At 47.7% G+C, this 26,632-nt stretch overlaps 1 protein-coding gene across 4 annotated transcripts in view; it reads right to left on the bottom strand.

Moving 5' to 3' along the window:
- The window catches only part of PTPRG (protein tyrosine phosphatase receptor type G), a 700,100-nt gene that overhangs the window by 65,192 nt on the left and 608,276 nt on the right, over positions 1 to 26,632 (bottom strand). For 2 of the 4 annotated variants that reach the window (XM_081820217.1, XM_081820225.1), the window contains exon 13: positions 18,372 to 18,504. In XM_081820217.1, coding sequence (XP_081676343.1) covers positions 18,372 to 18,504 — 133 coding nt within the window. Of the gene's footprint in view, positions 1 to 5,315; positions 5,403 to 18,371; positions 18,505 to 26,632 lie in introns of all 4 variants that reach the window. The other 2 variants (XM_081820227.1, XM_081820222.1) reach the window with 2 other exon arrangements.

Below are 26,632 nucleotides of genomic sequence, written 5' to 3'. Positions count from 1 at the left end.
ATGCCTGCTAATAATCCCATTTATTTTCATGCTGCTGAGTACAGAAATCACATTAATATTTACTTTCGTGAATGGATCTGTTGTAGTAAACCATGTATGAATAAGAGCCACTTATAAATAGAAAGTTGAGAACATTCACATGCCTTCAAGGAAGATGATTGAGAGCTGTGTTAAAGATGTGGATTGATTTATTAGGGCAAAATGTCTCTAGAAATTGAAGTGACAAAGACAATAGAAGGAAAAGCTCGTGGGCGTTGTTGGGCTTTTCCTCAAAGAGGAGTGTCTGCTTGAAATAACTTAGGGGTCCCACTTGGAAAAGAGCCCACTGTAAGTTCTGAGTTGAGATTTTTTTCAGATGCAACCACTCACTTGCTGTTCAGTTTCCTTGACTGTATGTGAAATGATTCTGTTTGTACAGCTTAGTTTATGCTTGTATTATCTTTCCAGGAAGGAATCTCCTAAAAAGAATTCAGAATTGCACTGCTCATTTTCATATTCTCCAAACCGTAAAAGGCACATGTGATCTGACAAATATCAAAGTACTCTGGGGAATAATCAAATGACATATTTCACCTCAGGGCAATTCTGGAAATCCCGGGACATAGGGTTGTCATACCTTGGATAAGTACAGCCTGTCAGATGTGAGAAGGAGATGAAGAGAAAAAGGAAAGAGGAAAAGTGTACCCAGCCATGAAGATGGATGAGATGTGAGAGAGGATATGCATATTAAATGAGGAGAAAAGGTTTCAAAATATTTTGGGTCTCACATGGTCAGGAGAGATGGCCCATTCAACTCTTGTTACAGCTACAAGTGACAAAAACCTGATTTCTGAAGCAAGAATTTCATGGGAGGATACTAAGTGCCTGCAATTAGCATCTAAGGAATGTGGGAGCAAATTAAATTATATACACCTAAGTGGTTTCAGCACAGTACATTTTCATGCTAAATATTAAGTTTGCTGAGCAATCCCTGGAGAGTCGTAGGAATGACGGAAATACTGCTAATGCTTTCCAGGAGATAAGACAGCAGTGGTCGTTTCATAAACCACATTTTGAGCGGACCAAGAACCTGAACAGGGCAGTTTTTTACGTCGTGGCTGGCGTTAAGCAAGGGAGCTCTAGACTGCACTTCCCAGTCCTCTGAGCTTTTACCCAGAAAAGAAGGCTTGAAGTCGGGGGCTTTGAGGTAGCTGTCCCACACTTAGAACGCTGGCCTGGAATGTTCTGAATTTCTGAACTGAGGCTTAAGGGACTCTCCACCTCTCCTCTTGCCACTGTTTCAAGGCAGTTACACAATCTACCACGGATGGAGGCGGTTAATGGGGACAGGATGGTCCGACTCCTTTTGGGCAGGAGATGGGAAATGAAAACTCACGTTTTATTCATTGCACAGGATTCAACATCTGTAACATACAGTGTTCTGGTAAACACTTTTTGGCGACTATTTCATTAATATACTAAGTTGGTCAGACTTTAGCTGGAAGAGTGTTATTTTAAGGATCTAGCAAGGTATGACATGTCTTTTCACTTAACAGCCCTATGGTAGTACTTTTTAAGTACTTGGGACCCTCTGGGAAAGAGAAAAGTTGATTTAGACATCACACTATCAACCAGGTCAAATTCCAAACGATTTAAGAATTTAACATTAAACTTTGAAATCATAAAAGTACTAAAATAAGTCATCTCAGAATGGAGAAAGACTTTCTAACAAGGACTCAAAATCTGGAAACCAAAAAAGAAGTTTATGGGTAAATCTGAGTACATGAGGTCGAAGAAACAGCATGAACAGAGTTCAGAGACAAACCACAGATTAGGAAAAAAATATTTGCAACCCTGATTGCTGACAGTCATCTCTCTTGATTAGAAAAAGACCAACAATTGTTGCAAAGGAAAAATGAACAAAAGACCAACAGTTTAGAGCAAAAGAGATACAGAGGACACAAACGTGAAAGATGCTCTGCCTCACTCATGATAAGAGAAAACACATTCCAACTATACTAACACACCATTTTCCGCCCCCCACCCATGAGGCTGGAAAAATCACTCCTGCTTGACACCACACCATGCTGGGTAAGGTGTAGGGAAACAGGGGCTCATGTGTTGTTGAGAGAAGCCACCATGGGTATGGTTCCGGGGAGGGCAATTTGGTGCCATCCATCAAAATTACAAATGCTTGTCGCTCCTGACACAGCCCATTTCCTGACTTTTATCCTACAGATAGACTTCTCCACTTGCACAATGACATAAAGTTATTCACCTTGGTACTGCTTGTAATAACAAAAGACTAGGAACAACCAAAAGGACAGCCATACAGGACTGGTGAAATAAATCAGGACAACTATACAAAGGAATAGTGTGCTTCTGGAAAAAAGCACAAGGAAACCACAGACGCATAGAGGAAAATCACGTTAAGTGAAACAAGCAAGGCATAGGGTAGTGTACGCAGTGTTCTACTGTGTAAAAGGAGATCTGGGGGTAGAGGTTCCTATTTGCTTACACACCCCGCCCCCAATGTCTGGAAGAAGAAACAACAAACCAGCAGTCGTGGTTACCTATTTGTGATGAGGTAGGGAGTCAGGTGGGTAGGTGAGCAGATGGAGATGGAGGGGTATACAGAATATTAAGCTCTTTGATTTTCAACTGCGTCAAGTATTACCTATTCAAAATTTAAAGCAACTACTTTTTTTTGGGAAAAATTAAATACGTAGGTCTGATTTTTATTTATTTTTTTTTCTTCTATGTTCTGGGGGGATAACCGGCTGTCACTTCCTGTAGCCAGTGTCCTGCTTTAAGGGTTCTGTCCACCCTCAGACTGCACAGGCTTCCTCCTCCCACTGTGCGCGGGGACTGTTCAAGGCAAGTGAGGTCAGACCAAATGGGCGAATGGATATCACCCTCGGGTTTATGTGCACAGACTTTGCAAGAGCTATTGTAACTGTTTGGAGGGTTGCTCTTCGGGCAGCTTTTTGGGCTCTTCTCCTGATTCCCTGCCATATTTTGGATGGGATGCAGACCAGGACAGGAAATGAGAGTGGAGAGAAAGAGGCCAAGGCAGGAGATGAGAGGCTGATGCCCCGATTCCCTGATGCATCTGCAGCCTGGCAGGGGAGGGTGGGGCCCCTGTTCTCTGGGAGGCTTTTTATAGTGCAGCAGAGGACAGAACTGGGTCAGAGGCTGCTGCCAATGCTCCTGGGATACAGAAGGAGGGAGGAGAGGGGAGAGTGGGCTGGTGGTCTTCGGCACACACAGCCATCAAGATGAACGAGGAACTGTAAGCTCTGGAGGAACAGAGTATGGCAGGGCAGCTGGCATAAGGAATTGGGGAGATCCGAGCGCCTGGAGGACAGGATCTCTATCTGGCCCACCCTTCATCATGGATTGATTAGCAAAGCCCATCCAGCAGTGAGGAGAAGGGGCACTGCTCAGGACTCAGACCGCCACAGGGCTGTCCCACCTCAGCCACCCAAGAGGGGAGCCCAGACAGAGTCTCTGTTGCCCATCCTTTGGATGGGGAAATATATTACATACACTAAGCACTTCACATGTACTCCCTCATTTCCTCTTCGCAACAACCCCATGAAAAGGAACTATCATTGGACCTACTTAGATGATGACATCAAGGCTCAGAGGGCTTTGTTCAGTTGCTTAAGGTCACACAGCCAGGAAGAAGTAGAGCCACAGTGAGAACCTCTATCTCCCTGAGCCAAGGTCCGTCTATCTTTGCTACTATATTATCAACAAAGTAAAGTAAAATATGGGATCCATAATCAGGTGGATTCTATAAACACTTGTAGCTTCCCAAGATAGTGCTCAACTTCTAGATCTAAATGAAAGTCATTGTGCTACCCCCCAAGCTTCTGGCACTCAGAAGCAGAGAAGAAACCAGAGAGACTGAGCACCTTGTAACAAAACACACCCTCCTAGGAACTAAAATACATCTATAGTAAGCTCTCCCACATCTGGGGCTAGGAACATAAATTAGAGTTAACCACGGGCCACCTAGCTATGGCATCACATCTGAAGAGAATGTAGACATCAGATGTGCATTATCTCTGTGGTGTCCCTGAGGTGATCCACTTTTTAATGTGTTACAGTCAGAAACACATCATATTTATAACAGACTGGGCATGAATATTAGGCATTTACATGATGTCGAAGGTACTCTAAGATTAGAACTTGGAATCTAGTGCTATACAGAGGGGATTCTATTTTGGTCTTTACCATTGGAGTTTTGGAAACAGATTAGAACATTGAAGACTTCAGTAAGTAAAAAGATCTTAGAAAGAATAATTACATTACCAGTGTCAGCAGTTACCCCTTTTCCCCAGAAGGCCAAAACCACGCCATGTAGCTTAGAAGAAGGTAGATCATAGAATTTCTCATTCATCTTCCACAATTCCTGTACTCTACCTTCTCAGATCTCATAAGTATACCTGATTAGAGTCGATGGGTATCTAAAATTTCATCTCAATAATCTGACTTATCCTCAACCAAGGGAGACAAATCATTTCATGTAAAGATTCTAAGGTAAATACTATAAATTGGTTCACTGAAAGTAATAAGAAACTACTCACAACACAGTATTAGTGAATTATCCTAACTGGCAATATTAAAATATTAATTACCACATTAATATTAAGAAGAGTTTGCCTAGATAAGCCTTATAAAAATATTATCAAGAGGCTCATGTGGGGTGATTAAGATCACATGATCAGGACTTCTAAAGGTTTACTGTAAATCATTCCAGGACAATAATCTTTCCCAGTCTTCAAGCTATCTAGAACAAGTGTGCTTTCATTTTTAAAAAATTTCACTCTTATGGAAAAACACGTTATATCCCCCATTTGCTCACTTCTCTCTTCCTTTCCTACTCTTCTTCCTTAGCTTATTTATACATTTAGGTTTCTAAAAGATATTTTTCACTTGTAAGGCTTAATGCATGCGTTTTTGTTTTTGTTTTTTTTAAAGCTCTGAAACATGCAAACATCTGAAATTTTGGAAAGATAATGGATGCAACTGACATACAGACACATCAACATAGAACATTCCAGTATGTCCCCTTCTAGAAATAAACCCCCCCCAAAACTGCCAAATAAAGCAAAGCAAGCACACGCGGGACATACTTTCATTGCTACCAGCTACCCGCAAGCTGTGTTGGTATTTGCAATTCTTAACTTTTGGGAGTTGGGGTAAGACAGGTAAGTTGCAGCACTGTGCTGTCTAAAGGACTTCCATCCCCAGGGCAACAAAACAAAAATCCAGCAAGCCAGTCCCGGCCAAAGAGGCATCCCCCCTTAAGCTTGACCGCCCCTCACCTGCTCCCCTTCTCTCCTCTCTCCCCAGAAGAAGGCACTTCACGGAAACGTCTGGGAGAGCCCTTGGACTTTATTTTGTTACACCCTCTAAACAGACAAAAAACAAAAGAGAACAGGTATGGAAGACAGTACGTTCAGTTGGCCACCAAGAGTTCCACACGGATGCCCTCCCTCCCACCTAACACAGACATACCCATCACTGGTCCCAATTTGGCCACCAAGAGTTCCACATGGATGCCCTCCCTCCACCTAACACAGACGTACCCATCACTGGTCCCAATTTGGGGCATTTTCAAAAGAGAAAGCTTACACACAAAGGGGACTGGGTTTATCAAGGTTTTTTTGTGCTTAGTTAAGAAATACGACATGGGAACTTTGCTTTTAAAAGCGGTTGTTACAGGTTAGAAACCTGTATGACTCCTGGTCTTAACAGTAGGTAGGGATATCACAAATCTAATCATGATTGGATTTTCCCATTCATATATCTAACCTTCCACCTTTGATGTGATGCTTTGGCAAATGCGATCATTTAAAACACCATTAAGGGGCGCCTGGGTGGCTCAGTTGGTTAAGCAACTGCCTTCGGCTCAGGTCATGATCCTGGAGTCCCGGGATCGAGTCCCGCGTCGGGCTTCCTGCTCAGCGAGGAGCCTGCTTCTCCCTCTGACCCTCCCCCCTCTCATGTACTCTCTCTCTTCTCGCTCTCTCAAATAAATAAATAAATCTTTAAAAAAAAAATAAAATAAAACACCATTAAAGTCAACAGAACTCAGCAGGAATATCCTGGGGATCATCTGAACCTCCCCTCCGTCGCAAATGTATGTGAATGTGGTGCCGTTAGACCAATCAGGGTTTTGTCTTCTCTCCATGCATGCCTCTCATCTCCAGACACTTTACTGATTCACAAACCAGACTGGGGAATTGGTGGGAGAGACACCTCAGAGAAGCAGTCTACCACTATATACTAGGTCTGATATTCAGTTTCCCCTTAAAACTTAGTAACGGCAGCATTTGAGTCTTGTTTCTAGCTTTTGAAAGCTACATTTATTTTTTGTTCCATAGGAACACTGGAAGGTGTTTACTTAATTACATTTAATCCCCTAACAACCTAGGCTATCCCTATAGGCTATTCACACTGGAATGATTCCTATTATTCCCAAACTCTGTTGATAGAACAGCGAAGGCAAACTCGCTTGTAGCAAAGTTCTCTTTCATTGGAAGTTCTGTTGAGCCCCACTCAGAACTCTGAATTCAGGTGTGTGATTCCAAAGAACATTGGAGAGCTTCTGATTTACTTGGTAGTTTTTACTCTGGGATGAACATCCTTGAATTCTCAAGTGTTAGGTTTCTCTTCTAATATCACCTTTCATTTATTTTGAGGATCATTAGCCTCTATATTGGGTAAAAGTGCTTGGAACAGGAACCAAAACTTGGAGAAGCCGAAAGTGGGGAATATGATTAAAAAGGGTGCGTGGGTCAGGGTGGGGGGCAGGGATCGTGCTGTAATTCAGAACTCCCTGTCTCCCTCTATTGAGTACCTTCTGGAACTACAATAACTGTCCTCAAAACATCATGAACGTACTCGGTGCAGCAATGAACATTAATCTGAAGAAATCACGAGTGTGTTGGGAGTGTTTTTGCAAATCTTCATAGAAACTTGAAATTTGCAGCTTCCTAAAATATTTAGACTTCTTCTCAACCCTTAGCCCTACTCTGAATTCTGCCAGATTTACTCTTTCGGGAATTTTGGAGCGGAGCCGGCTATCTCCGCAGCTTTTCCTCACACACAATCACAGGCGCTTAAAACTACCACCCGTAAACTGACAACACTTCGCTGAGAAGCAAATGCCATAAAACCAGTAACTAATACCTTGAATAACTGAGGGGGCCACCTGAGCAAGCCCACAGGACAGACACAATCGACCCTGGGAGAGAGGACACTTAATTGTGAGAAATCCAAAGACAGGTGTTGGTTACGTAGCAGAGACTCAACATAGGCATTGCCCTTTCCTGAAAAGTCAGTTTGCTTTTAAAAAAAAATGTATCCATCCCTTTCCTCCTTAACAGAACCAATCCCTTCTTTTAAGTATCACGGAGTATGTTTAAATGGCAACCTTCAGCAGTGAATCTCTCCCTGCTTTTGTCTAATGACTACGTGTTAGCCTGTTCCAAGAGCTTCGACTGGCATCTCAGGGCCAACTCGACAGCAGGGGGCCGGTTACTATAACAACTGACAGTTCTTGTGAATTCTGAAAAGCCCCCGAGTAGCCATTTGGGAAACGGTTATTGAGCAAAAAGTTGCCTGGGATCGGCAACATTAGCTGGTACGTGACCCAGATCCCCGGCACACAGCTGCAGGGAGAAAGGAAAAACAGTGCCCACATCAAGGAACAGCTGGGGACCTCGGAAGGCTCCCCACCCCCATGCCTTTTAGCATCTCAGAGCAAAGACAGCTTAGCACCACCATATCATCAACCCAAGCCCTCCGAGGCAAGCCATATTTTGGCATCATGCAACGCGCCTTAGCTCTCCCCACTGGCTTGACACATTGTCAGGATCTGAAGGGTTGAATTGTAAAAATTATTCCTAATGATTAAAAAAAAAATCTTGAAATATGGCCACAGAGACGGGTTCCAGAAAGGGATGAGGGGCATGGGCAGTCACCAGTTTTAAAAGAAAACACTGATGCCTGGAATACCAGGGGTCCTGTGAGCGGTCTGTTTGCAGAAGAGATAAAGGTGATTGCACAAAGCCACCACAAAGTGCGAGTTGGAAACTTGGATTTTGCTAGACTTGAGTAAAGCATATAAACTCTCTCTTCGTTCCCATTCCCTTCTGCACACAAGCCACCTAAGAGCACGCTGGACTAGCCCAGTGCCTTTGAATAGGCCAAATCCCCTAGCAAAGATTCTGATTCTACCCACAAAAGCAGACTTCATTGTGCATGGACAAAGGGCAGTCTGACAGCATCTTCCCTCTGGCAAACTGATCATGCAGTGACCAAGTGCCTCGCTGTCAGCTCTGACATAGAGCTCTGCCCGGAGCATTTTGGCTTTTCTCTGTTCTGTGAAAATCACAGTTCAACATCCTCTCCTCTAAGGAGCCTCCCCTGGCTCGGACTCATCCCCGCCCCACCCTGGCAGTGGTCAGAGTCCCTTCTAGAACACCGTCTCCCTAAGTCACGACTGGAACTCAGGGGAACCCAAATGCAGGGGCCAGCTGGGGGGCTGCGGGAGGGCAGAGACGGACAGGCTGGCCAGCTGGTGCCCTTCGCCCCCAAAAGATGTCCCCGTGGTTAGCTCTATCCAGCCCACTGATGCCACAGGAGAACATGACAACAATGTTACCACCTCACCTGATTCATCACGAGAACCCAGATAGCTGGGGTTTTAAGTAAAATCTTCCTATTTTCCAAAACAATCCAGATTCTTGAAAACCGTAGATCAGCTAAATAAAACAGGTCTCGGACCTGCATTTGGGATTACCTTTCTTCACCTGCTCATCTCCCCCATTAGCCTATAAGCTGCCTGAAGACAGGAACTCGGTCTCCTCGCTGAGTCGCCCGTGCCTGGCACAAACTAGATGCTTTAAAAACATCTTTGAATAAACAAGCAACTCAGGAAGGAATAAACAGGCCAGCCATAAAGGGTCTCAGGTCAACAAAACAAAACCCTAGATTTGAATACTTCTAAAACATACCAGCTCTGTGATCCTGGGCAAGTCATTCCCCTCTGGAAGCGGTTTCCTCCCTTGAGAAGAAGGTGCAGTCGTGACCCCTTAGCTACCACCCAGGTCGGCTGGGAGGATTCAAGAGAACGTTTGCTTTGTATCAATTCAACAATTACTGGTTATTGTGATGAGTGTTTACCCTTTGCTATGGTTCACGGTCACATGCATGGGAGAAAACACTCTTAATGGCATCCGTCTCCTTTGTGACTTCCCTGGGACGGAGGGGGACAACCACCTAGACCGAATGCAGTCATCAGAGAGTAAAGTTGGAAGTGCTGGCGGCTAGAGCAGATGCGTGGAGAGCCTGTGCCCGGGCTCATGGCAGCTCTGTCGTTGTTGCTTCCACGAGAATCCAGGAGGGATCCGTGCTCCACGGGGGCACACGTGCTCAGTCACTCCGTGAGCAGGAGAGGGGTATCACCACATGCCCACTCTCAACGTTCACATGTATCTGTTTTCTGGAGCCCTCATTATACCAACATAATCCCCCCCCCAACATTTGGGGTTTGCATCCCCTCCGATTTATTACGCTGTCTCCCACTAAACATCCAGGGAAGCAAAAACAAAAACAAAAAACTGCAATATCAACAAAACTCACTTGTTTTCGTGAATCGCATTCTTAATGAGGAGGCACCAGCCCATGGGAAAATTTCTCCAAGTGTAACGGTGGGAGTAAGAGAGACCTTTTTTCTCTCTGCCTATGAGGCGAAATTGGTGTTGACTGATTTGCCACAGAATTTACAGATGGCTCGGTCATGTGCTGGAAGGCGGACATACATTTCTCAGATCAGATCGTGAAACCCTCCTAATGTAACCTCCTAATGTCGAACTAACAAACCTGGGACAGATGTTACAGTAACCACTTAAGAGTTTCCAGTTTTCTGCTCCAGAGTCTATGTAGTTAACTCAGCCCTGTCTGAAACTTAGAATTAAAGCTTTTTTATGGGGGCACCTGGGTGGTTCAGTGGGTTAAGCATCTACCTGCAGCTCAGGTCATGAAGCCAGGGTCCCGGGATCGAGCCTACTTCTCCCTCTGCTTGTGCTCTCTCACTCTCTGCCAAATAATAAATCTTTTTTTTTTAAGATTATTTATTTATTTATTTGACAGAGAGAGACAGAGAGAGAGAGGGAACACAAGCAGGGGGAGGGAGAGGGAGAAGCAGGCTTCCTGCGGAGCAGGGAGCCTGATGTGGGGCTCGATCCCAGGACCCTGGGATCATGACCTGAGCCAAAGGCAGATGCTTAACAACTGAGCCACCCAGGCGCTCCAAATAATAAATAAAATCTAAAAAAAAAAAAAATAATAATAATAATAAACCTGCTCTATGTTTCTGGAAAGTTCTTCAAGCTAGAATTATGGTCAATAAGATGCTCAACTTGTCTTCAAGATACTATAGCACTGATTAGCTGGAATAAGAACATACAGGTTATCTGATTCAACATCAAAACTTAATTCCGTTTCTCGAACCCCTGAAATTATAGTTGGTCCTGTAAAGTTTTCTTCCACATGGTTTTGGCAAATGCAAACCATAGGATTTTTTTAAAACAAACATGCTATCAAAACAGGCTGTGGAAGGAAGTAAATGCCTCCAGACATGCTACTCCTCATTTAGGCAAAATAAGGTAATGATTAAAAAAGTGGCTGGGTTCAAATCCAGGATCCACCAAAGATTAACACTGTGACTTGGGCATGTCACCTGATTTCACCAAGCCTTGGTTTTCGGATCTGCAAAAGGCAGGAATTCCTAGGATCTGAATGCTGATTAGGTGGCAATGTCATCTGCTAAGCACACCGCAGTCCGGTGAAGATTCGAGAAAAGATTCTTGGCTATCCTTAAGATACACGAACTCATTTTAGGCGTGCAATTTTGCTCAGAGAAAAGAGCTATCTTTAAGGCAATTTTCCTCCAAATTACAGGACAGAAATTTTTTAAATGACTTGTCAATAGTCCCAATTCTCAGTGGACACTAATGTCTTGCTCACAGTAGCTAAGGTACGCTACAGAACAAGTGAATGCAGAAGCTGCAAGCCGAAGCACGGTGACGGGGCCGCTTGCACAGAGTTCTTTGCCCAGCCTCTACCTCAAGTTATGCAAATCAGAAAGAAACCTTCCAAAAATGTTCCTCTTCTTTCTGAGTGGCAGCAGCTGTGCGACTCGCGGTCTTTTCAGGAACGTCAGCACATTGGTGCCGTGTAAACAGCTTGTCTTGGTAAGACAGGGGATCTGGAGCTCTTGGAATGCATTTCCTGACTGTAATTCAAAAGGTGCATTTTGGTTTCATCCTGAGTAGTAAGGCCAAGATGGCACACTTCGAAAACGATTCGATTTATTGCTTCTCCCTCCCTTCTATAGACTCTCACAGCTCTGAACCATTGCACGGTTGATATGGATTACAATACTTAAAAGGCGCACACGGGGCACCATTTGCAAAAGAACACAAACCGTGACTATTGATTTTATCTGTATTAGCTGCCCTACAACCCCAACCTTTGCTCCAAAACATTCTGCATGTACTTTCTTGCGAGCTTCACAGCAATTTCTGCATGGTTAGGGATTTTGGTCCCTACAGCTCTTCAATGCAGATCCCTGCAAGGAGTATTTAAGAAAGAACTGTAACATCCTACCTGTGACATCTGAGCTAACCAATAATCAAAAATAAGTTTCTTGCCCAGATCCACTTTGCTGCCTGTAAACATACTGCTCAAATAGTCCCCAGTGGGCCTCTACGAATCTTTCAGTTGGGAGGTGGGGGGAACAGGTCCCTACCGTACTTTTTAGTTTGGGCCAAATGTGAAGTAAGGAGACTCATCTAATAACTGACCTCCAAAGTTGTTCCTTTAAGGAAATCTACTCTTTGCTAAATGATGCCAGTGGGTCTGAATTCTTAAGGATACTTCCAGCCACTCAAGGAATATCCGTGTGCTCTCCACTTTAGCATGCGTGCTTGGGGGCTGTGTGACCATCTCTGGCCCATGGTGAGCAAATGGTATGGAGGGATTCCACTTCTGGGTCGTGCAGTTGAAATTGAGGTGCCTCCTTGATTTTTCTACCCCTGCTGCAGCCATGTGGGAAACACAGGTCCCAGAAAGAGAAGCTGCAGGTGCAAGAGGGCTGCCAGCTCCACGAGACTACACACAGGTGACAAACTTCAAGTGGTGAGGCCACTAGGGTGTTGGGTGCGTTTGCAGCAGCTACTGAAGCTAATGCAGCTACTCCTGAGTGAATGAGGCGGACCACTGAGCTTCAAAATGGGGTGGGTGGTGGGTCACGACTCTAACCTAGTTACTTAGGGATAGGCTCTTCTGGAATTGCCTCTAGGCCCGTTGGGAGCATCACCGGAACCCATTTCATTAACCTTTCCTTTTTTGGCCCAAAGTGGTTCTCCTCAGTTGGTTCACCTACATTTACACTATTTAGCTCCAGACATGTGACTTTTAGCTATTTCTAGGATAAATACTTGGCACTACTGATACTCAAAAGAATGAACTCGAGAAGGAACTTCCAAAAGCTATTTTCAAGCAATGTTTTGAGCAAGGACCTATGCTTGGAAAGTGTACAGCCATACATGGATTACATTTAGGGGACAGCACTCCTTTAGGTCTGTAAATCTGATGTTATTAAAGAATAACTTTTTAGGCACCCCAGGACCCAGAATTAAAATCTGATTTTTCCCTGAAGCTATGGTTGTTTATTTACCACCTGCCAGGGACTGGGATCACCCTTTCCCATAGTGCACACCTAATCCTCATGGGAGCCCAATGGGCACATTTCTTAATTATTTTGCAGACAGAGAAACTGAAGGTGGTAGAGTCGTTTTGTCAAAGATCCAGTTTCTCTGTCCCTTCCCCGCCTCGGCACCTCTCCTAGGGGGCTTTTTTTTTTTTTTAAAGATTTTATTTATTTGACAGAGAGAGACACAGCAAGAGAGGGAGCACAAGCAGGGGGAGTGGCAGAGGGAGAAGCAGGCTTCCCCCAGAGCAGGGAGCCCGATTCGGGGCTCGATCCCAGGACCCTGGGATCATGACCTGAGCCGAAGGCAGCCACTTAACCAAATGAACCACCCAGGTGCCCCCTAGGGGGCCTTTTTAAAAAGTTTTTAATTCCAGTGAGTCAACAGAATACAGTGTTCTATTCATTTCAGGGGTACAATACAGTGATTCAACACCTCCATACATCACCCTGTGCTCATCAGGACAAGTGCACTCCCTGAGGGGTCTTTATAGACCGCTTCCTAATCACTGCCCCCCAGTGAAATGTTAACACCAGTAACATGCTGTATATTTGTGTACTGTGTACCTGTGCTTTATATAAAGTAAGTCTTGTTTTGTTAACGCCCAAGTACCCATTTTCACCCCTTTGGGAATAGCTGCACACCTGCTCATGACACCTGCTCGGAGGCCATGGGTCGTTGAGCCGTGGAGCTGGCTCCAAACGCAGGCTGGGTGCGTCTGGGCCCATGCTGCCCCCTCACCACTGCACAGCATTGCCCCTTTCTCATCTTGCCTTCCTGCAGCGAGGTTCCGCAGGGCCTTTCCACCATGCTTAGGGTAAGGTATGTATCCCTTCAGGTGGCACCCAGGACCTTCAGGATCTGGCTCTTGCTGTCTCCATACTCTGCTCCAGTGAATGCTGAACATGGGCACCCGTTTACGACTGGCCAGATTCTCTCCAGCCCCTTGCCTGTACACCCTCTTTGCTCGTTTCCAGCTGCTTGCTCTCCAAGACCCAGCTGGGGCATCAGCCCTCCAGGGAGCTTTCCCTGATCCCACCCCTTCTCCAGGGCCTGGATGAAGCCCTTGGATTTCATCCTCCAAACATGCTCTATACTCGATTTTATGTACTCGTCTGCCCCCCCCCCCCCACTGGACTGCAAGGACCTTGGGAGAAAAGAGCTTATCCCCAAATCCCCAGGCCCAGCACGATGGGCCGCAGGTGCGACAGAAGCACCGCATGAACAGAGGAAGTGCCCGTGCAACAGAAGAAACAGCGTTATCATTTCTCCAACACGATGATACTGCTCAACTGCTATATCATGCTCTAATGATCCTGCAGCTGGGATGGGACTGGAAGTGGCCCTTTTCCCAGTCCGTGGCCCATGCATTTGTGGCAACAGTCCTCACTGAGACTCCGAAGCTGACCAGGCTGAGCTTATGTGCCTACTTTGTTGCTTTCCTCCTACTCCCATGTGTCATTCTCTGCTATCCAAGTCAGAATTCCCTTTTCTCAGCAGAAATCCCTCCCCTCCTCATTTAATTTCCAAGCTTCTTTTGGAGCCAACGTTGGCTGCTTCTGTCTGCCTGGCACCTGCATCCGGTCCCCTTTCTGGGCTTTGAGGGTCCTTTGGGAAAACACCCCTTGTGCAGTTTCAGTGCATGTGGTTTACGATGGCAAAGACCTCGCTTCTCGGCTCCACAGTTAATCAAAGAGCCAGGCCTGACCAAAGTCTTTAATCTCTCTGCTCCAGAAGGTTCTAGGGGTGAACAAATGACCGGAGTCTGTTCTAAGAGACACCATCTGGAGATTTAACCGGAACCGTCAGGGAAGAGAAATTCCCTTTCTACTGGGCTGGGAGGATAGAAGTCTGATGTGGGCCACGGCCACTGAGAAAAGCCAACACAGGGAGAGCAGACCCCAGAGACAAAGAGGGAGACAAACACAGGAACACAACACAAGCCAGGCCCTGCTGTCCTCATTGCATCTTGCCCGTCTAGCTGGGCCTGATGCTCCAAACTGTTCCATTCCATGAATCAACGGATTTTCCGGCCCTTTGTGCTTAGGGCACTTTGAAATAGATTTTTGTAAATTCCAACATGGTGTATGGGGATACTGCACACTGCTTAGCCCACAGTGGGCCTGCAACAAACATTAGTTCCTTTATCTTCCACTGGTCAAAGCTAGCAGGGGAGGCTCACAGGAAGGCCGTGGCACAACAGGCCCACTAATCCCACCTTCTGTTGACTTCACTGAATGTCGGTCATGCTCAGCTTTCACAGTGTGGAGGCGGGAGACCAGCATCTTGATGCTTCAATAGGGTTATGGATTCTAGAGTGAAGAAGCCCTATGTTCAAAACCGGAGCTCGCCACTTTCTACAGGACCTCCAGGAGCTCCCAGTCCCTTATTCTTGAATGGGGATAATGGTACCTGCCCTAAGGTTTACACAATCATAGGAGATGGTGCCACGCAAGCGCTTGGCGTGGTACCTGCCACTTAAAAAGGGACTCGGGAAACATCAGCAAGCACGATCATCATCGTACAAGGGGACACTGGTGGAGAAAAAGAATTCAGAGAGCTCATGAATTCATGTTTCATGAATTCATTCGATTGCAGTGTCAAGGACTGCAACACACTCAGGAACCAGAAGAGCTGCAAAGGGTCAGCCCCGGGTTGTAGAAAAGGCCATCACAGCAAGCTGGTTTGAACCCCTGAGTGCCAGGCCTGCCACCGAGGACACAATCCAGAAGGTTTTGATCTGCCTCAATGCTCTATATAGGTCAAGTCTGTCTGGCAATCACCTGCTCTTCCCGTGCCTCAAAAGGCAGAAGATTAGCACTCTGGTCCTAGCTTCAAAACCTCGCCGCCGGTGAGAAATGCACGTCTCTTCCACACTTACCAATTTTCTGTGTGAGCTCCCCAGTGCCTCCTTCTTGCACATTCATGAGAAACAAAAAAGTTGGACAGAAAGTAGGTCCTTGTCGCCTCTTGGCTGCTCTCATGCTTAGCCAACTCATCCGTCCTAATACTAATTCAATTTTACTTTCATCTGTAAGAATGTTCTCCCTCGTATTTCCTTTTGTGGACTGGCAGGAAGAGTCTAGTGAATGCTCGTGTGCAGAGTCCACTGACATTGAAACTTCTGGTTATTTTAAATCCAGCTTTGAATATATACAAACTGGTATGTATATATAAAAATCATACAATTGATACATCAAGTATTATTCAAAACATTTTCTATTTAAACCCAGTTTTTTTGGAAGTATAGACAGTTGTCATTTTCTAATGGGAAAGCATCTCGAATGGAAGGGTCTTAAAGTTCTCTTGGGGCGCCTGGGTGGCTCAGTCGTTAAGCGTCTGCCTTCGGCTCAGGGCACGATCGCAGGGTCCTGGGATCGAGCCCCGCATCCGGCTCCCTGCTCAGCGGGAAGCCTGCTTCTCCCTCTCCCACTCCCCCGCTTGTGTTCCCTCTCTGTCAAATAAATAAAATCTTTAAAAAAAATAAAGTTCTCTTTATTGTAGGACACAGGCCCTTCCTCTACGTAGGCTGTAGTGTCAACATGCATGTTTTGGCTGGCCTGGGCTCTGTGCATGCTTGGCCTCACAGCCCTTGTTCACAGTGATCTGTTCTTGGATGGGCAGAGGACCAAGGTGGGCCCGTGAGAAACAGTCCTGAGGTTTTCACTACAACTGCTTAGGGCAGGAACTTGTTCACGCCAGGGCTGCCAAGCAACCGTGTCCAGTCCGGGGGCAGCTGTGCATGCTCTCTACTCCTCCGCGGAGAGGGTCTGCGACTAAAACCACACACACGGTACTGCGCAGAGCCAAGAGCGGAGCGTGCAGACCTTTTGTTACTTCTGTGTGCTCAGTTTAACCCACGTCGGGCAGCTTCCCATTTACCAATGGGCTCCAGACCAGTGTTTGTTTGCAAACCACTTTGTGTCCTAGAGGCGGCACAACAGGGAGGGGAGTCCAGTGTTCCTGGGCTCACCCAAACGCGATGAACTTCATGATCAAGCCGGTCTGCAATATTCACGGTGCTGCAGGTGCCAAAAGGCACCTGCGGAAGCCAGAGATGAACCCTTCATTATCCCCTGGCTCTACGGAATCGAGAACGGGCCCAGGGACCCACAGCCCTTCTGCCAGCAGATTCTGTTGATCCCACCTTCAAAATAGGTCTAAATCCAACTGAGTCCTACCACCTGCACTGCTACCCCCTCAACACCTCCTTCGGGACTTGTTCAATCTCCCGGCTGGTTGCTCTGCTGCACCCCTGATCCTCTTCAGGCTTTTTGCAACACAGCAGCTAGGTAACCCAGAAGTCCGATCACAGCACACTTCTGTCACAAACCCTACTTATCTCAGGGTGAAAGGCAACGTACCCCATCTCTTCCTGATCCTCTCTCCTACCACTCTCCCCCATGCTCACCTGCCATACTGACCTCTTCACTATGCCTGAAACGTGCTGGGGCACACTCCTGCCTCAGGGCCTTTGCACGTGCAGTTTCCACTGCTTGTCACCTGCCCCCAGTGGAGCCCATCTGACTCCCTCCTACTTTAGGTCTTTGTTCAAATATCACTTGCCACTTAGGGCTTCCTTAACTACTTGGAATACTCAACCTAAGTCCCAGAATGCCCCTCCCGTTTCCAGATTTAATTTTCTCCATTACACACTTACCATCACTTTAAGTATCACATATCTTACTTATGTGCTTTGCCTGTCTCCCCCACTAAAAAGTAAGTTCCAGGAGGTAAGACTGTCTGGCATATAACAGGAACTCAAAATTAACTGAGTGAATGGCAAGAAAGGAAGCAAGGGATGGAAACAGGACACCTGTTCATCACAGAGGAAGCTCATTCAAGGGCAGAAGCCTCCTACAGTAGTCAGAGGTGAAGGTAGCCAGGCCAACCAAGTGGGCCAATTGGCCTCACTCAGTTACACTGCCTCAGAGAATGTAGCTGGAAAACACAGAACTTTTAAACAGAAGCTGCAAGCAGGCTTCCCAAGGGGGGGGGGGGGGGAGACAGTGAGAACCAGTTCAAGGACAGTGATAATTCAGGGAAGACTTAAAAATCAGCCATTTTTATATTACGTGTATTAAATGCCACATGATACACTAAATGTTTCCCTATCACCTGATTTTTCAGCAAAAGGCTTTCACAAACATCTTAAAGTCAAGAAGGGTTATTGTGCAGATACAACAAAGTGAAACATGGCCCCAGAGAACCTGAAAATGCTAGGAAACTTATTCACTCATTTTGCAGGTTCAGGAACTAAAGCTTAAGGGGGAAATGGGATTTGAATCCAGCAAGTATCAATGCTGGGGTCTGAACCTGGATGTCCCTGATTCCCAAGCAAAATCTCCTTTGGCACTCAATCACAGAAGCTCCTCCTAAGTGCCTTGATCTCAATCGTGGCTCTAGCCCACCAGCTGCTTCCAAATAAAGCAGATCCCCCAGGTGGTGACCCTAGACACACTCCAGCTGCCTCACCTTACTGAATGAGAGGCCCTGGGCTTCCTCTCCCCACACCCTGCCCCTCCCAGGGCAGGGTGCTTACAGCAGAACCTAGCCCCCCACATCCCCTCTGTAGGTGCAGCCTGGCTTACTCACCTCCAATAAACTAGCACAGCAATGAGAAGGATGAGGCACACGAAGGTCAAGGCTGAGACCACAATCAGAGGGATGATCCATTCCATCCTCCCTGGAGAAGGACGGCTTATCATTCCAGAGGTGTTCTTTTCTGCTGCAAAGAGAAACCGTGGCAGTTAGAGGACAGGGGCTAGTGGGGAGGGGGAGCGGGGAGCCAGAGTAAGACACAGAGCTCTGGTCCACTTTGGGGTGGTTTCCGGAGGACTGAGCCGCCTGCTCTGGGTGTCCTGGGACAAGAGGGGCAATCTGCAGTGGGCACCACTTCCTACCGAGTCTCAACCCAAGCAGGGCTTTTTCTCTAATTGCCAGAGGCAAGGACTCGCAGAAGGAGGTCAAGATGTTCTCACGGAGAGTTGCCTATGAGAGAGACATCCAGCTTCACTCCAAGAACATTACGACCCAAAGCAGCTTTTGGATACACTGAAGAAATGTGCTCAAGCCTGAACGCAGCATCACACTTGCGTCTGGAAAGGGACTGGAGTGGTGGGAGGTGGCTGGGAGCCTCTCAGGTTCCCCAGCGCCAAGGCTGGAGGAAGGGCAGGATGGGCTTTGCTAAGATAACCAGCAGTAACAACAATGGTTCTATTCTTCGCCTGCTTAGCACCCCTTACCCCTTCTTCTAGTACCTGCACCCAGTTCTGTTTGGGGAAAGCACCTCTCCCTAAAAGATAAAGTCATAGTGGGACGATCATCCAAGCATGGGGCTCCCAGTCTCCCGGGCAAGGGTGGGGGTGGGCACGAGACTCTAGGTAGGGCAGCAGCTCTCCCCCTGGAGTCCCAGCCAGCCACTCAGACTCAATTACAGCACAGTCCACCCAGATGCTTCTGCCCAGCAGTTCCCAGACCCCAGAGCCCCGGAGGTCCTGTGTCTCCAACTTTCCCTCTTCTCCCATTACTCCCCACCCCCATGCTTCTAAAAGTTCAAAGACAACTGGAGCTAGGAAGCCATGCCTCGCTCTGCTCCCAGCACAAGTCTGCCTCTAAAGAGCAGCCAGTCTAGAGGTTCACGGGCAAGTCTGAAATGATCCGGGCTTCTCTCTGGTCCGCAGATACCTCTTACCCAAGCAGCTCTTTCCTCTGGTTCTCGCAAGCCCCGAGGATCTTCCCAACTCCCTAGGAGCCTCCGGAAGGAACCCACTCTTCTTTATACTGAGGGGAAGAGGCCTGGAAATCTCCAGGTGGTGCAAATGAGGCTCCGATGGACGCCATGCGGGGCTGGGAAGGGCCGGCATGCTCACAGACAATCATGGGAGGCAGGTGGCAAGAAAGCAAAGGTTAAATGTGAGCGCGGGGAGAAGCCCCAGGAAAAATCTACAGCAGGCTGCAGGCTGACTTGTGCTCAGCCAGGATCCTCCTGCTCTGCAAAAATTAGGCCAGCGTTCAGCCAGCCCAGAGTGTCCCTCTGCAGGGTGGCTTCAGTGCAGGGCTAATCAGGCTAGGTTTCCAAGTCAGAGAAGGTGGGTTGACCAGGAAAGAAATAATTGGCCCTGGGAGCAGATTTATAAAGAGGCAAGGCTCCTGAGTAACGAAAAAGCGTGTTATTCACCAGCTTTTTTCTTTTTTCACTGGCTTCTTCTAACTTCCTTTGATCACCTTCTTTGTTTCATGCACAGCCCTGTGCATCACCCAGGGCCAGATGGAGGCCAGCTCACAGGTAAGTAGACAGAGGCAGGCAGGCAGGCATACTCTGATGAAACACCGTAACATGGCACTGAAGTATCTTCCTCACTGTGCCAGCCCATTGCTCTTGACCCCTTGCTCCACAATTTCTCATTAGATAGCTATTTGCCAAGTCCCTAGTGTGTGCCCAACATGGTGCTAAGGGATGGGGATGCAGCAGGACATCAGGCAAAAACAGTCCTGTGCTGTGGGGATCATTGAAGCGGGGGACGCAGGCACAAGAACAAGGAATTAGGATAAGATGAACGGGATACCAGGGAGAGCCCAAGGGCTGTGCATAGCGGGAAGAGCCGTCCTAGCCTAGGGGTTCTCGAGGGGCTCCTTGACATGGAGATCTGGGGGGTGAAGGGGAGTTAGCCAGGCTGAGTGCAGGGGAAGACGGGTGTTCTGGAGAGAGAGTATGAGAATGAGGGGAACCAAGATAGAGTGGTAGAGGCCACATCTGCTGGGGCCCTGTAAGCTGAATTCAGAACACGTTCTAGTCCCAAGAGCATTGGAAGCTACTGCAGGGTTGCAAGCTGAGGCTGACAAGATCAGGTGTGCAATCTCTCCCTTGGCCTAATGTTTTAATAGCAAAGCTCTGGTGACCGCCTAAAAGAACCAGTTACAAACAAGAATAATTGTGCTGGGCTCCAGCAGGGGGCGGCACAGCGGGGCAACTATCTGGCTGATGGTTGGGAGTATCTTAAAAGACCGGAAGGTCCTGTTAAAGGAAACTATGGCAGGAGGATTGACATTACAGGCCACATGTCCAGTAAATTCAATATCCGCCCCCCTAGGAGGCCTTGGCATCCTGGGGGAACTCCCAATGTCTTATTTTTCTCCTGGTCTCTTGACAGAAAAGGATTCTTGCCTGGGCTACTAACATGGTAGACAGGCAGGGGCGGAGGCTGAATGCAAACTTTAGGTCCTACTCATCCTGAAGCACTTAAAAGGACCCTAGGCCAAAATAGCCCCTCACACCCATATCTCTAAACAGTCATTGGAAACACCAGCTCCAGGCTATCTCTGCCATCCTAAAATCAGTAAACAGTGGCCACTCCAGGATTTCTGGGCCTTATGAGTCATGGTCTAGCTGTGAAGGCCAATGGCATATTCCATGGTCCCAGAAATCCCATGCATTGGCCGTTACGTCTGTCCCTCTCTCGTCTCCCACAAAGCGAGGGTGCAGGTTTTCATCAGCTTTTCGGGGAGCCTCCGGTCTCAGAGAAGACTTGCCAGAGGAGAGCATGGTCTGCAGAGCAGGGGTCTGGAAGTCCCAGCTAGCCTCAGGTTGCATGACTGAGTCACTTCTCTTTCTAACATTTCACAGTGCTCGTGTGCGCATTGTGCTTTGAGGGGGTGGAGAAGTGAACCTCAGTCAGCAACATGTTGCGGCGCTCCAGACCTAAGAAAATGCTGTTCCGCTGGCAGCTGGATGTGCCCAGGGCTTGGCGCTAGAGGCCAGGCAAAAATACGAGCACTCCTGGATGTCCACGTGAGGCCTGACAAAGGTGATTTCATCATCACATTCACTGTCCTGCTCTGCCTTCATGGTACCAGCAGCCTGGAATTTCATCGCATCTGTACGCAACCACGTGAACTCTGGTCCTGTCCCTCTCCTGAGGAATTCCTCACTGCCCTCAGGGACAGCAAGCCTGCCACCCCCCCTCCCCACCTCCCATTATCTCCTGCTGCTCCCCGCCCACCCCCGTTGTGTTCCAGGAACATCCATCCAACCAGTGACCATGCTGGGCCACAGTGGGTCCCCCCCCCCGCCTTTGTCCCTGTCATCCCACTGCCAGGAATACCTTTCCCACCCTGCCCCCAGAAGCCCCCATCGATCCCCCAATCCTGGTTCAGGTGCTACTTTCTCCAAGAGGCCTCCCCAAGCCTTCAGGCTGTGGTATCTCTGGAGGGCTGAGTAGAGTTCAGATCACGGGTTCAAATCCTGACTCTGCCACTTTCTATGTGACTTTCAACCAATAAGCTGAATCAGTTTGGGCCTGGAGTTCTTCCTCCATAAAAAACCTGCTTCACAGAGGTGGTGGCAAAGTTCAATGGGAAGATGTGCCTGGCGTTGAGCAATGCTGTGTACCTACTCTCGCCCTCATCCACACCCTCATCACGTACTTCCCTTACTGTACACGTCACCCTCAATTATACCTGCTCTTTTATTTACTACAAGGGTCCCCAAAGGGAGGGCTGACTCCCATCTGCACATGGAAAAACAGCAGAGAAGCCCTGTCTCCTACTAGCTCTGCAACTCTGGGCAAGTTCCTTAACCTCTCTGTGCATTCATTTCCTCCTCTATAAATGGAGACAATCGTATTGCCTACTACCCTGGGGTGCGAGGAGTCAACGAACTAGTACATATAAACCACTTAGAATGTTGCTTGGTAGCCATTCGGGAGCTGGTTAATGTTATCGATGGGGATGAAGATCATCCGCATCCCCATCCCCTCCCTCGTCAACACCCCAGCAGCACAAGGCAGATGCTGAGTGCTCACTGGGTCTCTGCGGAGTGCCATCGCCCTGTGATATCATCTGAGTACCTAATGGTAATCACACAGGAGCTCAGACGAGCTGGGCGCTAGCACTCTGCGGGTGCGGAGGCAGAACCACACAGCTGGCCCTGAGACCAGACCGCACCACGCTTCTTGCCGTCCTTTAGCAGAAACGCCTGTCCTGCCCACCCCCCCGACTCAGTCTGTGGCCTGGCGCGCCCTCAAAGGAGGAAGTGTAATAAAACGGTGAACCGCCAGAAACCACCAGGCACACATGACGTGCCCCCTGGGCTGGGTATGTACTCTCCTGCTCCTGGACCTTCAGTCCCCTGACGATCCTCCCCATGCTAAGGCCCCCCAGGGACTGGAACACGCTATAAACTATTGAGTACAACCAACATCATGCACTTCAGGGTCAGGCTGACCTGATGACAAATCCTGGCTCAGGCCCTTCTAGCTGTGTGATTTTGGGTAAGTGACTGCCCATCTCTGAGACCCCGGTCCTCCTCTATCAAAGGGAGACATGATGACGCTTACCTCTCAGAGGACTTATAAGGAGTAAATGAGATCATCCAACGTGAAGAAGATTGTGCAAATTATGGCCACATAATTTACAGAGCCAGGTGGAAAATGAAATCAGGGGGCCTCCTGTTCGCAAGTTATTAAAGAGCTTCAAGATGGGGACAGCAGAGCGTGGAGCCAGCACAAGGCCTTCTGAGCACAGTCCCCATGCTCGTGAGGCTGGCCTGACCAGTCCGGCATTAAGCACAGTGCCTGGCACTGAGAAGGCAGCCAGAGTTCATTCTTCTCTTCCTTCCGATGGAACCAGGCAACAGTGCCCCCAGAATGAGACACTCCCAATTGTTGGGAGCAGCTCACTTTCATTCAGAGCTTCGCTTGTAACCCAGCTGCCTCCTGCAAGAACTTGGCTGCCTGGTTCCTGGAGGGCATGCTCTCCGCCCTGATGCCCAAATCCTGACATCAGGATAAGTGCAGGACCTTTGGGTTAATGGGGTTTTCCTCTCCTCATCTCCATCTCTGATTTATCCAGATGGTCTGGTTTTCCCAGCAGAACTAGCCTTCGGTTCCTGCCCACCATGGGTTGTGTGAACTGACAACCCACACGTGTGCCTGGCTTGGCACCCCTCCCCCACTAATTATTATTAGATGGTGAAGTAGCTGCCAACATTAATAGGCAATAGAGTTCACATAAACCAACAACGGGCTGGCCTACCAGCAATGTTTGAGGTTGGCAACACTGGCCTGAATTCCCACATGGCAAACATCAGCTGGAGCCCAGCAGCAGACTCTCTTTAGACAGGGCATGTGTCCCTAGTTTGCCACAGGCCTCGCTGCTCCCTAATGTCACACACCAGACCTGCTGTCCTCACCCCTGACCCTGCTGGCAGCTCACTCTAGCCCATCTAATTCCAGTCTGTTGGGGGTGGGGAGGGCACGCTCTGACCCAAGGAATGAGCAGAACAACATGGACCTTGGGTCTTTTCACAAGGCCTCATCATCAAAAGCAAGACTTATGGTTTAAGAAACTCCTGACCAGGATTCTGAAGTCACTAACCTGGCTCAAGAGAAGACGCTGCTTCTGGACAAGGTACCTTTCCTAATCCAATACTTACTTTCAAAGAGATTTTATTTTTCAATCAATTAGAAAGTAACCAGGCTCTTGCTCCAACCATACGATGGGGGCCATTCCCCTCAGTGACCTTGGATGGACCTTTTTCATACTCTTTCCAGAGCTGCATCTTGCTGGTCCGGGTGCACCAGGATGAAATGGGATGGGGGTAACTTATACCCACCTCTCCCTCTACCCCCGTGGCTGTGACAAAGGGCTGCTGGGAAGGTAAGAAGAGGGAGGCCAGCCAGAGCGGGGACTCAGAAAATGAGCCTCCTTCTGAAATGTCTTCCATATAAAACTTAGAGCAAGATGCTAACTAACCTGCTCTGAGCATTCGCAGGGGGTGGGGGGAGGCAAGGATGAATGCCTTCCCCACATGCCCTGCTCCTCCCAGCTTTTATCTCAGCATCCAACAGAATCTGAGTAAAGTGCCTCCATTCTGCTTTTTTTAAAAAAAAAATTAAAAAAAAAAAGAAAAGAAAAACAGTTTTCAGTGGCATATGTCATCACTGAATTAATGCTGTTTGCCTTTTACTGGCTTGGCTCTCATCCCAGTAGAAGCAAATAAAAACGGAGTACAATGTACTATAAATGCTACAGGCAGTGATGCATCAGATGGACGCATGTGAAACACTTCCTACCCCACGGTAAGGGCTCAGCTTCTGCCATGGGACAACAACCCCTACGCTGTCAAGACTAAAATGAGCTTGGATCCAAGAGACCACTCTCAGGAGTAGGCGAAGGCGGGATTCTTTCACTTTTCAGGAAAGATCAAGAGAAGGACACCACACTCAGAATACAGCCTGGTTCAATTGCGGGCAACTTGACTACATTTGTTCTGAGTAACACCACTCATTAAAAACCACCCACATCCGTGAATTAAGACGGCTGCTTTAAAAACACACACACCCCAAAAAACTGTGGTAAAAAAAACACATGAAATTTACCATCCTAACCATTTCTAAGAGCGCGGTTCAGTCGTGTCAAGTGTGTTCACACTGTTGGGCAACCAATCTCCAGACTCCGTCTTTCACCAGCAAAATGGAAACTCTGTACCCGTTAAACCACAATCCCCCCCCCACTCCAGCCTCTGCTAAACTACCTTTCTCCCTCTGCTTCTATGACTTGGACGACTCTAGGCACCTCATGCAAGTGGAATCATACATTTGTCTTTCTGTGACCGGCTTATTTCACGTAGCATCATGTCCTCAAGGTTCATCCGTGTTGCAGTATGTATCAGAATGTTCTTCCTTTTTGAGGCTGAATGACATCCCATTGTATGTAGAGACCACATTTTATTCATCCATTCATCTGTTTGGGTAACAACCCAAATGTGCATCCCTTGGCTACTGTAAATAATGCCGCTATGAACATGAATGCACAAGCAACTCTTCAAGACCCTGCTTTCAATTCTTTTGGGTAGATATCCAGCAGTGGGATGGCTGGATCATATGGTAGTTCTATTTTTAATCTTTTAAGGAACCACCATATTGTTTTCTACAGCAGCTGTACCATTTTACATTCCCACCAACAGTGCACGAGCGTTCCAAATTCCCTACGTCTTCGCCAACGGTTGTTATTTTCTGTTTGGTTTGGTTGTTTGCATGGTAGCCCCCCAAGCAGGTGTGAAGTGAGAAGGTGGCTGGTTTTTTCCAGGGCCACAAAATCCGTCCTTACTTTTCTGGAGCCCCAGCATTACCTAAGCCACGGTTGCAGAGACACGACTGTCAGGTACAAAAACATACATTCTCCTGCAAGGGACCACGGGCTCTGGGCTCCCATTCCCGTGCCCGAGCTGAATTAGAGCATCGTGTGTTTCCATTTATATTACCACCCAGAGTTCTTGCGAATAAGCACTCCTTACTCCTTCACGGAGAGCTCCCTTCATCACACTCAGATAATCAAACAATAGTCTGTCGTGTCTACTTCAATTAGGCATTGGAAAACTGAAGGTGTTTGATAAGTCCCAATTTCATTCTAAGCCCTATAAATAACGCTAGTCCTGACCTACCAAACCACCACCATGGACGCTTGGTTGCAACATCATGTGACTCGGCCTTCGGTTGTGACAGAGCCTGTAACTCTTATGTCAAATACATGACAACCTGAATTCCTGACCCCAGCCTTCAGTGGAATGTTCTACTTGTTCTCAGTGGGGTCTGATTTCCCACACCGAGAAAGATAGACTCTGTCCTAGTTCAAAGATCACCTAGTGGGGGACAGAAACTTCCGAGGGCCCAGATACTTTCTAGGAGGACACTAAACCACACTGGTACTGAGCAACTCCTTCAAGCCATTCCCAGCCGATGCCCTCTGGCCCTCCCAAGAAGATGACAGCCAAGAACAGGGACAGGCAGGATAATCTCAAAAACGCCTCCAAAAAAGGGAACCTGACCCATGGAACTAGCCCTGGCTGCAAAGTG

This window comes from Leptonychotes weddellii, chromosome 1 (assembly GCF_054177405.1).
Source record: "Leptonychotes weddellii isolate Sample4059 chromosome 1, ASM5417740v2, whole genome shotgun sequence".
NCBI classification, from domain to species: Eukaryota; Metazoa; Chordata; class Mammalia; order Carnivora; family Phocidae; genus Leptonychotes; species Leptonychotes weddellii.
This window is presented reverse-complemented; position numbering and strand designations above follow the sequence as displayed.